The sequence below is a fragment of the Colossoma macropomum genome, unplaced genomic scaffold (genome assembly GCF_904425465.1).
Source record: "Colossoma macropomum unplaced genomic scaffold, Colossoma_macropomum, whole genome shotgun sequence".
NCBI lineage: Eukaryota > Metazoa > Chordata > Actinopteri > Characiformes > Serrasalmidae > Colossoma > Colossoma macropomum.
In genome coordinates, this window is record NW_023494798.1 from 22,604,657 (window position 1) to 22,617,597 (window position 12,941).

The window sequence follows — 12,941 nt, forward strand, 5'->3', positions numbered from 1 at the left end:
TTAATAATTGATAGATTATACTGTCAAAATAGTAATTTGTTGCAGCCCTACTGCTAGATCTGCCACAGACAAATGTAAGTGATATTTTTGTGAAACGTTAAGAGTCTAGGAGCAACGGCAGAGCAGAGTGCTGAAGCGTATAGCCTATAAAAATTCTCTGCTGCATCTCTCACTACAGAGTTCCAAAACAACTCTGTGTGCTGGGAGCTTCATGAAATGAGTTTCTATAGCTGAGGGGCTGCTCTCTTGCTCAAGATCACTATGCGTAATGCCAAGCATCAGCTGGAGTGGCGTAAAGCACGCCACCACTGGAGCAGTAAAAATGTGTTCTCAGGAGTGTCGGATTACGCTTCACTATCTGGTGGTCTGATGGATGAATCTGGATTTGGCGGATGCCAGGAGAACACTACCCACTGAAATGCATAGTACCAAAAGTACAGCTTGTTGGAGGAGGGATAACGGTCGGGGCTGTTTTTCAGGGTTTGGCCTAGGTCCCTTAGTTCCAGTGAAAGGTAATGTTAACGCTACAGCATACAAAGCCATTTTAGATGATTACACGCTTCTAACCATGCAGCCTTTGAGGAAGGCCCTTTCCTGTCCACCAACACTGTGCCCCTGTGTACAAAGCAAGGTCCATGAAGACACGGCTTGATGAGACTGGTGTGGAGGAACTCCAGTGGCCTGCACAGAGCCCTGACCACTGAACACCTTGAATTTGAATGAATTTGAATGTTGACTGCAAACCAGGCCTTCTAATCTACCATCAGTGCCTGTCCTCATAAATGAGCACCAATTCCCACAGACACTCAAAATCTTGTGGAAAGCCGACCCAGAGGAGTGGAGGCTGTTATAGTCGCAAAGGGGAGACAAATCCATATTCATGCCCATGGTTTTGGAAATGAACGTCCAACAAGCTCATATACGAGCGATGGTCAGTTGATCACACACGTTTAGCCATATAATGTATTTGTACAATAGGAAAAATCCAAAAATCCAAAGTATATACATGGTAAGGCCATTTTAAAACAATACTATAGCAAAGAAACTGAAATTCATTGTCTAAACATCAAATGATTATTGGACTGAACAAAGAAAAAAAATTAAAACTGGTACTTTAATTAATATATCTGATGTTCTGTGATAAAATCTTTTCATTAATACAAAATTCTTCAAATGATAAATACATCAAATAAGCAACTAAATAATTTAAGCATGACCTCATTCAGCATGTTCTGAAGAGAACATCAGTTAGATGAGGACAGCCAGTATCATACATTTTGTGTGAATATTGTAATGTTTCAAATGCACAGGCCAGCTAGATTAAGACATGCAGTCAGATGTACAACTGAAAGAGAAAGACTCGATTGGCTAAACAGGTCAAAAAGCTAATCAGCACATAAAAAAGCCCTTTTTCCAACAGGCCTTGGTCTGAGAAATTCCTCACGTGTGACTTTACCTTTATACTCCCCAACAAAGCCTCAGTATTAGCCTTTTACAAACATAGTCTCACAGTATTCATTCATCACACTGTGTTTAAATCAAGTAGAAAATGTCTACTCTGTTCATTGTTTCTGGGAGTATAAGGCTAAATAAAATTGTATAATTTTATGCTGCTGGAATAAAAACATGGAACTTGATTTGCTATTAGGCAGAATACAATGTCAATAAAGAACTGAAACTTTCAAAAAAGTTAGTATTTAGGCTGTCACAATGATCGCAATTATATTCCATGGTTGTACTGTGTCATATATTTATGTTGCAACATATGAAATGAGAATTGGGTGTATTACTTGGGCAAATGAATGTAAATAAAAGAAAGTAGAACATGCATTTATTCAGACACATCACTGGTCTTGATTTGACTGATTTGAGCTTGAGCTGTGTCTGTCTTCAGTTGGGAGCTACTACATATTGACAGCAAGGAAGCAAGATATCTAATCAGCCAATCTGACTATTGTAGATGTGTATTTTAATAGTAGCATAGTGAACAAAAAAGATCATTTGTGAATCAATTATTAACAAGTGACATAAAAGGCAGCTAAAATCTCCTGATCATGACAGGCCTAGTTAGCGTACTGAACATGGTACTGAAAAAAGCATTTAACATTTAATAGATTGTGTAACACTACGTTGATCCATCTCTTCTTTACACACCCACAGAGACTTACACTCCTCAAGACCACTATAACTACTGTTGGAACAAAGAGCAGGCACATCATCTTTCCCTGCAGGAAGCAAGGCCCATTACAGCATCTCTGAGTCAGTCTTCGACTGGCCACTGACAGCTCCGGGTGTAGCAGGTGCGCTTCGCTTGCAGACACATCAAACACAGCAAAAGGACTAATTACAGGCAGAAGAAGCTTGTGATAACTACACTCACACTGACGGAACTAATCGTTTATAAAAGTTGCTGGTATCGATCCATACACTTTCCTCCTAATAGAACTGGCTGTCACACATTTACTTCGCACAGACAAGACAGAATGCCTCCACATCATGCACGTGGACACACACCAAACTCTCTCTTCTGAACCAAATCTCCTTCATTCCAAACAAATCAACAGCAATAACTTGATTAAGCATCATGCCATTTCATTTCCTTCACGAGCTTATCTTAGTCTCCTCCTCCTGCCATGATTCAATCAAGCTCTCCATCAGGCCTGATGTCTCTCCATCAGTCCCTCAGGAATATTTCCTATATTTACATCAGTCACACTTGGGCCCTTTGTTTACATTGAAACCCTCCACAACACGCATATGAACAGCCTGCTCAAAATGCAAATGAAATTGAGTGAAGCTAGTGAATGAGAGACAAGGTGCAGCTGTGTCTGGGCCACCTTTCCCCTCTCCCTGCAGCATCTCTGCCAGAAAGACAAGCCCTGAAGAGTCTAGCCTGGGGGAGATGGGAGGGAGAGATTTATAGGCTCCATTTAGCTCTTCAGAAGGCCACAGCTGTTACTGAGCCCCAGCAAAGTAATTATGGCAATAATTAAAGCCTTACTCAGTGATATGCTGAAAGAAGCAAACAATAGCTGGGGAAGGAACTTTGCATGCCACATCAGGAGAAGTAGGGAGAAATTACAGGCCAAGTCATACCATATCTATTGATCAAAAATTGTTATAATGAGTTTGATGCTACTGATTAGATTTACTTTTATAACTCAATACAGAATGCTAGTGATTTGGAACCAGGAACTGAAAGAAGATAAATCATACAGTGGTGCTTCTGTGTCACAACACATTTCGCTGCAAAAAAAAGTCAGACATCAATGCTTTTAAAATATGAAGAATCCTGCATGACCTTGTTTTAAGGAGAATGGCTACATACTCACTTAGGGGTTACCTGAGGACAGAGTAGCATAGAGCCCACACACTTTCTCTCTCACACACAAAATTTTGAATTTCTTTTTTTAAGGCCTCTGAGCCAAATTTATCGTAGAACTGAAAGGAAAAAAAGACTTGATTAGACAGACTAATTTAGTCAAAAGCCCTTTTTCTGGCAGGCATCTATCTGAGAATCCTTCAGGTGACGCTTTACGTCTCTCTCCTTCCTTCCCAGCACCTCAGTATCAGAGTTTAACATATGATCATACATTCATTAGAAAAACTGGGCCTAGAGAGTTTGAAAAATAGTATAAATCCCTCACAGAAAGGCACCAGCATGAGAGAATCAGGGTCTTATTTCCCAAATAGCAGTGCAGCATGACAATCTTTGCAGCCAGAAATTGTTATCTCTTTAGAAACAATCAACCATTTAACAACGACTGTACCGCAATTTTAGGGGAACCATCAGGTCAGCGTTTTGCTCCCCACACTAGTCCCCACTTCTAGAACAGGGAAGATTTTCAGATGGAGTTCCTGAAGTAATTTCTGGACCAAAGGAAAACAGCCTTGCTCCCAGAATTCTTGTAAAACTTGCATAGGAGTTTCAGAGATTCTGAGTTCTGAAATAACTCCCACATCCAGAAGTTATTTCAGTATTTAATACAGAAAGCGCAGGAATCAGTTTCAAAGACGGAGAGCAGGCCCTTGTTTCAGCTCTAATGAGTAGCCTCAGCCACTGAATTACTAAGAGAGAGGGTGAAGAGAAAGGGTCAGGTAGTGTTCCACTTGCAGGACAGACAGGGACAGGTTAACCCACAGGTCATTTAACTTATGACCATAATGAGAGTGTGGTGCTGGACACAAGCTCTCACTGCATACCTTCGTCAGTCACTTTCCCAGAAAAAGGCAAAAGTGCTGTTTTTGTGTCTTGCAGCAAATGAACTTTGCCCTTATGCTTATGAAAATGTGCGTGGCAGCATAGCCAAGGACAGAGAGAGGTAAGGAGAAAAATGAAACCGATAAGGGGGGGTGTGTGAAAGAAGCAAACAAATAATGGAGCCATTTTTAAGCATACAGCTAACACATTCCACTCATTTCATTCCATGGCTACATTCACTGCCTACAGTTAAACCTAACCAAGGCTAAATGACAAGGGCCAGCAAACAAAGCCAAGAGACAAAACCAAGCCCAATATCACGATTTATGGCGGCAGAACTATCTTCACAGCCTTCAGAGAAATTTGCCAGTTTTGCTTTTTTCATCTTATCAACACCAGCAAATGTATTTATATAGTTATCTGGCTTTATACTATCACAGATCAGTACTCTGAGGAAAGGGACTCTATTCTCTCAGCTGGCCAGCATTCTTTGAACTAGGTCACTGTGCCAAAGTATGAGGCAAAACCCCATGAAAAACATTAGGAAACAGTATTTCCACACTGACATTGCGGCATATAATTCCCCAGTAATATACCATTAGCCAGCAACCATTTGAGCCTGTACAGCATTAGCAGGGAAACTGCAGGGAAAGCCAGACAGCATGTCAGGGGCTGTAGCTGCCAAGAGCCAACAGCAGCGGGCTCAGTGCGGTTGATACTCTGTGAACTGAAGGTGTGAGAGAGCGAGCCAAATTTAACATTTCATCATTCAGTGTTACTGACCAAACCGATTTTATCTAGCCAGCGAAGAGATAACTTTTAACACAGCATGTAAAATATGAGAAGTTTAACTAACCTAAAGCTGGAACGATAAGCCAACAGAAATACATCCAATGCTGTTAGTACGTTAAGGGGAACGCCACTGTTTATGGTCTTTATAGCGAGCTAATTTTAATACTGGAGTAAACGTAGCGCGGTCTGCAAAAGTCAACATAAGCAAGTTCTTAACTTGCGTTAGCAACGCTAGCTTACACAGAACAAGTCTCACTCGCATGTGTGCTCGCCCAGCTCACCTCCTTCGTGTCCTGCAGGCACTCCAGCACGGCTAGGTTATTGTTCCAGGTGTGTTTGGGGCAGTGCCGGCTCACGTCCTCCCGGCAGGCCTCCTCTTCGGCCAGCCTCCAGCCGCTGGCTCTCCGGGGCTGAGACACCGACGAGGCGGCTCCGGCTTTAAGCTGCCGGTTAATGGCGATAAGCGGAGGATGGAGGTTGACGTTCGGCTGCGGTCTGAGCCCCAGTGTGAGAAACACGCAAGAGAACTGGGCCGTCAGCAGCAGCAGGAGCTGAACACGTCCGCACGCCGCCATCTTCGGCTACGGCTAAGCTCGACTCGGCTCGGCCGCCTGCGCCTGTTCTCCCCCCGCTACAAAAGCGGCTGCGCGGGCGCTGGGGGGCGGACTGGACTGCACTGGGCACCTACTGGCTGCTGCCGTCTTCAGCGGACAACCCGGTATGGTCATAACAGTCAGGTGGAGTAACTTAGTGTTTGCACGTCAACCCACATTTTACGAGGCATTTGAAGCACACACACTTAAATAGACTCGTTAAATTGAATTGATTTACAGTTGGGACGCACCAGTATGGGAATTGCGGGCCGATGCCGCTAATTTTCACGTATCTGCCGATAGCTATACTGATACCGATAAATATACCGATACTGATACTGATAAATACATAAATAAGTAGAATGTGGAAATTCTGCTAACTTACTACATGTATTTGCATTACAGATGAATATAATTATAAGATTACACATGCAGTAAAATTAACAAAATGCAGGAATTTTAGTGCAGTAGCCCATCACATTCTGTTTTTTGATCTGCAATTATCTGCCGATACTTACTGATCACAATATCATTGTGCATCCATTACAGTATTATCCAAATGCAAGAGCGCATGGCACGTGCACAGCAATTTATGCATTCTTCCTCATATTTCCCACAATTAGACTCATGTGGAGAAGGTCTGCGTGTAAATTTAGGCTTTAAACTGCTCATTCAAACAAAAGCCTTATTCGTCGTGTCCCATGACCCCATGTTCTTTCAAGCCATATTTTGTGTTCGCATTATTGACTTTTAAAGCATTGCCTAATCTTGCAACTCCATAAAAGACATTTTATGGTGTTATAAAAGTTATAGGCTGAGTGTACAGAGAGAACTCTTTTCACGAGGAAGAGATTTTAGAAACAGATCAAAAGCTCTGTCAGGTGTTTCCAATTTCTGTGTATTTGCTTTTTATTAGTTGATTTCACCTGTATAGTTTATTTAGCTGGTTGATGATTGCATGTAACTTGGGCCTCACCCAGAGAAGGCCAGGCTTTCATGTATGTGATCTGTGCATGTTATGAGGTTTATATCACTGTTGTCAGAAGAAAACCTCGTATCTCCAAATGATAATTTTACAGGAGAAAGAAAAAACGTACTTTACTTTTAATGTAAGTCAGTGGAATTTTTTTCCAAGTCATTTTGGGTCATTTCTTTTTTGTCCATTCATCATGAGATTTTCACAGAATGTAAAGGGTAACAAGTACTTTCAAATTACATCAAAAACTGAAAACCTGAAAAATGGAGGTACAAGGTTTTCTTCAACAGCAGTGATATGTAATATATTTGCATATACATCAATCAGCCACTTCATAAAAGTACAATTCCTTGTTTCTACACTCATTGTCTGTTTTATCAACTCCACTTCCTATATAGGTGCACTTTGTAGTTCTACAATTACAGACTGTAGTCCATCTGTTTCTCTGCATACTTTGTTAGCCCCCGTTTACCCTGTTCTTCAATGACCAGGACCACCAGGGAGCAGGTACTATTTGGGTGGTGGATCAATCTCAGCACTGTGGTGACACTGATGTGGTGTTGACATGTAAGTATGTTGTGCTGGTACGAGTGGATCAGACACAGCAGTGCTGCTGGAGTTTTTAAACACTGTGTTCTTTCACTGTCCACTCTATTAGACACTCCTACCTTGTTGGTCCACCTTGTAGATGTAGTCAGAGACAATAGCTCATCTGTTGCTGCACAGTTGGTGTTTGTCGTCCTTCATGAGTGGACACAGGACGCTGCCCACATGACGCTGTTGGCTGGATATTTTAGGTTGGTGGGCTATTCTCAGTCCAGCAGTGAAACTGAGGTGTTTAAAAACTCCATATACATGTGTGTGTGTGTGTGTGTGTGTGTGTGTGAATGCTTAATTTTTCTACAGATGGAATAAACGTTTACTTTAAGTAATTTTTCATATGCTACACGAATTTCATACATAACACTCAAGACTAACATATGGTCGTTTGCAAAAGTTTGGGCACCCTATTCTAAATACAGTGGTGTGAAAAAGTGTTTGCCCCCTTCCTGATTTCTTATTCTTTTGCATGTTTGTCACACTTAAATGTTTCAGATCACCAAACAAATTTAAATATTAGACAAAGATATCACGAGTAAACACAAAATGCAGTTTATAAATGAAGGTGTTTATTATTAAGGGAAAAAGAAATCCAAACCTACAGGGCCCTGTGTGAAAAAGTGATTGCCCCCCCCCCTTAAAACATAAATTAACTGTGGTTTATCACATCTTTGGAAAGCTGAGTTCAATTTCCCTAGCCACACCCAGGCCTGATTACTACCACACCTGTTCTCAATCAAGAAATAACTTAAAAAGGACCTGCCTGACAAAGTGAAGTAGACCAAAAGATCTTCAAAAGCTAGACATCATGCTGTGATCCAAAGAAATTCAGGAACAAATGAAAAACAAAGTAATTGAGATCTGTCAGTCTGGAAAAGGTTACAAAGCCATTTCTAAAGCTTTGGGACTCCAGCAAATCACAGTGAGAGCCATTATCCACAAATGGCGAAAACATGGAACAGTGGTGAACCTTCCCAGAAGTGGCCGGCCAACCAAAATTACCCCAAGAGCGCAGCGACGTCTCATCCAAGAGGTCACAAAAGACCCCACAACAACATCCAAAGAACTGCAGGCCTCACTTGCCTCAGTTAAGGTCAGTGTTCATGACTCCACCATAAGAAAGAGACTGGGCAAAAATGGCCTGCATGGCAGAGTTCCAAGATGAAAACCACTGCTGAGCAAAAAGAACATAAAGGCTCATCTCAGTTTTGCCAGAAAACATCTTGATGATCCCCAAGACTTTTGGGAGAATACTCTGTGGACTGATGAGACAAAAGTTGAACTTTTTGGAAGGTGTATGTCCCATTACATCTGGCATAGAAGTAACACAGCATTGCAGAAAAGAAACATCATACCAACAGTAAAATATGGTGGTGGTAGTGTGATGGTCTGGGTCTGTTTTGCTGCTTCAGGACCTGGAAGACTTGCTGTGGTAAATGGAACCATGAATTCTGCTGTCTTCCAAAAAATCCTGAAGGAGAATGTCCGGCCATCTGTTTGTGACCTCAAGCTGAAGCGCACTTCGGTTCTGCAGCAGGTCAATGATCCAAAACACACCAGCAAGTCCACCTCTGAATGGCTTAAGAAAAACAAAATTAAGACTTTGGAGTGGCCTAGTCAAAGTCCTGACCTGAATCCAATTGAGATGCTGTGGCATGACCTTAAAAAGGCAGTTCGTGTTTGGAAACCCTCCAATGTGGCTGAATTACAACAATTCTGCAAAGACGAGTGGGCCAAAATTCCTCCACAGTGCTGTAAAAGACTCATTGGCAGTTATCGCAAACGCTTGATTGCAGTTGTTGCTGCTAAGGGTGGCCCAACCAGTTATTAGGTTTAGGGGGCAATCACTTTTTCACACAGGGCCCTTTAGGTTTGGATTTCTTTATCCCTTAATAATAAAGAGCTTCATTTATAAACTGCATTTTGTGTTTACTTGTGTTATCTTTGTCTAATATTTAAATTTGTTTGGGGATCTGAAACATTTAAGTGTGACAAACATGCAAAAGAATAAGAAATCAGGAAGGGGGCAAACACTTTTTCACACCACTGTAAGTTAGCATCTTCTACAGAGAACACGCTCCTGCAAAATTTAATGCACAAGTACTGTTTATTTGCTGAACTTAACATATTGGAAAAAATAAAACATAAAATGCCAGTGCAAAAGTAATGGCACATTTTATATTTTGTTTTATTTTTTCCCATATGTTAAACTCAACAAATAAATAGAAACTGTGCAGAAAATCCAACATTTAAGTGCGTTCCCTGTACAGAATGTGTTCAATTAGTTTCACTTAGAAAATAAAAAAAATACGCAACTTAACAGAGGGTGTTCAAACTTTTGCATTCGACTGTACCTGGAGAGTACAAAAACAGCCCCAGCAAGCATTGTGAAGTCCAGTGCTAGCAAGTAAATCAAAGAAATGTCACAAGTATAATTTTTTGGTTAATTGGCATTACACATCATTGTGCTGTAAATGGAGTATCTCTGTTAGAAAACCAACTGTGTAAATCTTCACTGACAGTTACTCATATTAGAAATAGAGAATTCTCCAGTGCTTAAAGTGCCCAGGCCACAGTCAAAGAAACAAATCAATACTCTTAAAAATAAAAAAAGTAATAATAATGTTGTGTGACTTATTTTCAGCAAGTAATATTTCAATTTCTGGAAGGAATGTTTTTTAGGATGAAGAAACATCAAAGCATTTGCTGTAATCTGCACCGCAGTAATTGGATTCTGTATTAGTCTGGCTTTGGCTTTGTGCATGCTAGATCGTTTGTGGGTCAAACACTAATTGCCTGGAGATTTCAGAAGTTGTGCAAAGTGTTCATTCCCTGCTTTTACACAATGTTCCAAATCTGTCGAATGAAAATACAAGGAGATCTAGTTATAATGGTACGTTCATTATCCTGCAACAATGAAGCATGTTCAGGATAAATTAGGGGGGCGAGGAATGCAAGTTAACCTGTACTGGGAGCGATTAAATTAGTGACACTGAGCTCAGAGAATAAGCTGGCGAGACACAATTTTTGATGAGAGTCAAACATCCTGTCATTTTCCATGGATTTTGATTATTTTAAATATCCTAGTTATGTCTTACCATAATGTGACAGTCACTGTGCAGAATCTAGGATTGTCATGTACAGCACTAGACAGTTTCGGTGGCAAGAAGAAAGTATTATAATGACATACTGTATTTAAAATAATAAAATGATGCTATAATCCACTATAATCTGAATTCATCTTCAGCACTAAAGCTCTCTAGAAAGCACAGCATTCCTGGGTTTGTCGAAATCACACAACTAAAAAAAACAGACATTTGTTTTTCCAACAAAAAAGATCAGCCTTGAAGCGCAGCCATGCTGACTAGGTCAATTCAACAGAGGTTTCTCTCACTCTCATGGCTGTGCACATTCTAGTCAGGTTTAATCAAGTTAACTATAATCTCTACACAAAGGCTTGTGTGTCTCCATCTATTACAATGTCTGCAGCTCCTTATTTCTTAAAGGTGCAGGGTCAATGACTTGCTTACCACAAAAGTATATGGTTGACAGCAATTTTTAGCATCTAAAACAGGAATTAGCAGTTACAAGCATAGCATGTGAAATGGGAACTACCAGTTTTTAGTCACGGCAGAGTATGCTACTCTTACAATTTAAACACAATAAACAATAATCATGGCTAGAGGGCAAAAATGTAACCATGGCGTGGTTAAAAAAAACGCATGTCGTGCTTTTTCAAAGTATACTAACTATATTTCTGCAAAATACACAAATCATTATGTGATTCTCAGAATCCAAGGTTTTTTTCTGTAAAAATCATATTCTCTTCAGGTTAGTGAGCACAGTAGATCACCACTCACATGGATTTACTTTACATAAATATAAATAACTATACAAATAAATGGACGAACAAGTAAGTAAGTAAGTAAGCATTCTTGAGAAAACGGGAGGGAGTGTTGGCAACTACCAGAAGGCACAACTCTAATGAACAGTAGCACACTTTAGGGGATAAGGACAGTAAAATACAATGGAGAGTGCATCAGGCAAAATAAACTGTGTAATTGCAAAGGACCAACACAAAAACATAACATAAAAAAGTTATAATGCCACCTATTGGCAACTTTTCATGAAGCTTTGTGGACCCAAGTGAAAACGTATTCTAAGTCTAATGAGTTTGAGAAAAAACGATGTCCGTCACATTTGATTTGTCTGATGCATCTGTATTAGAAAAATTGCAACTTGAGGGCTGTTGGGTTACAATATAGGTTAAATGGGCCCAGTAGTTCAGAGACCACAAACTGACAAAATAGCATTTGAAGTATTGTAGAAATCACTGAGATCCTTTGGCATGTTGTACGTATCAGCAGTAAAGTGGTTAATAACAACAGAATGCTCAGAATAACTGGTTTGGCTTGTAGGACAACACAACAATTCCATAAAAAGAGTCACTGGAGCTGACAGTGCTGGAGTCTCTCTCAGCTGGAGAAGCTAAAACATCATAAACTCATCGATTATTTTATGTCTGTCTGTAAGAGCAGTTTCATGCTGAATGTGTATCCTGAAAACAGAGGTCTAAAATTCAAGATGTTCTATATTCTAGGCCACTAAAGACCACTAAAAAAATGAGTATTTTTTACAATTCCTTCAGACAGTTTTAACTTTTATATTTGTTTAATGTCCATTTACTTCATTTTTAATGTCAATCAATTCCATCCTACTGAAGTTAATAGAATAAGTTCTTGGTGTACTTATTGGAGACTGCTGTAGGTACAGGTCACCCAGTTTGAGTGTCTGGTATGTACACAGAACAAGCTTTTTCACAGTACATACATTTAAAATGGACTTCATTGCCATTTGTCCTTTGTTTCAGACTCGAGGCCTTGATCAAATGAGGTTGAGCACTCCTTTAAACTGTAACAATAATCTGAATCTCAGTGCCATCATTTGTCAGTGCTGACCAGTCCTCCGATTCTCAGTATGCAAATTCATGAGGCTGGTTTTAACAATCAAATCTATGTAAAACATCTTTCACTTTGGCTACAGTGTCTGTGGTGCACTAATACAGGAGGCAAATCAAGTCCTGGAGACTCACAGAACTGTGCAGTAATTTCCCTGATGTAAAACACTTGCTTAAAGTTGTGACAGTCTACTCATAACCGGGAGTCATGTGATTCATCCAGGAATGAATCATATGATTCACTTTCTTACGAAAGTCTAAGGTTGTTTTTTTTTTTAGAAGATCTCTTCAATCTGGTCAGATAAACGACTCTAGTTCTTTCTGTTTCTGTTCACTGTATTAGCAAAAACATGGATTGTGCAATGACCCCAAAGTGTTAAACAAATAAAATCTATCTTCTATTTGAGATTATTTTAGAAATTAGCCCCCTTTTACCATGATGAAGCTTACAGATTTTACTGGTAGTGTGGTGGTCTACAAACCCAATTGCAAAAAGACTGGGACAGCAGATAAAATGCCCAAAAAAGAGATATTATATTTAAATATATAAAATACATTATATTTAAATATACATAAAAGAGATATAATATTTTACCTTATCAACATTATTGATTTTTGCAAATATATGCTAATTCTAAATTTGATGCCTGCAACACATTCCAAAAAACAGGGACAGGGAAATGTAAGACAGGGAAGTTTGTGGAATGATCAAAAACTACCTCCACAAGTAAACAGGTGAATAGGTAACAGGTGATGCATGTTTGGGTATAAATGGAGCATTCACAAAATGCTTAGTCACCATTTTGTAAAAAAGTCTGGGAG

At 39.9% G+C, this 12,941-nt stretch overlaps 1 protein-coding gene across 2 annotated transcripts in view; it reads right to left on the reverse strand.

Moving 5' to 3' along the window:
- Positions 1-5,610, reverse strand: part of glg1b (golgi glycoprotein 1b) — a 41,921-nt gene extending 36,311 nt beyond the window's left edge. For both annotated transcript variants that reach the window (XM_036584540.1, XM_036584539.1), the window contains exon 1: positions 5,275-5,610. In XM_036584540.1, coding sequence (XP_036440433.1) covers positions 5,275-5,568 — 294 coding nt within the window. In that variant the 5' untranslated portion in view covers positions 5,569-5,610. The remainder of the gene's footprint in view (positions 1-5,274) is intronic.
- Between the last annotated feature and the right edge of the window lie 7,331 nt (positions 5,611-12,941).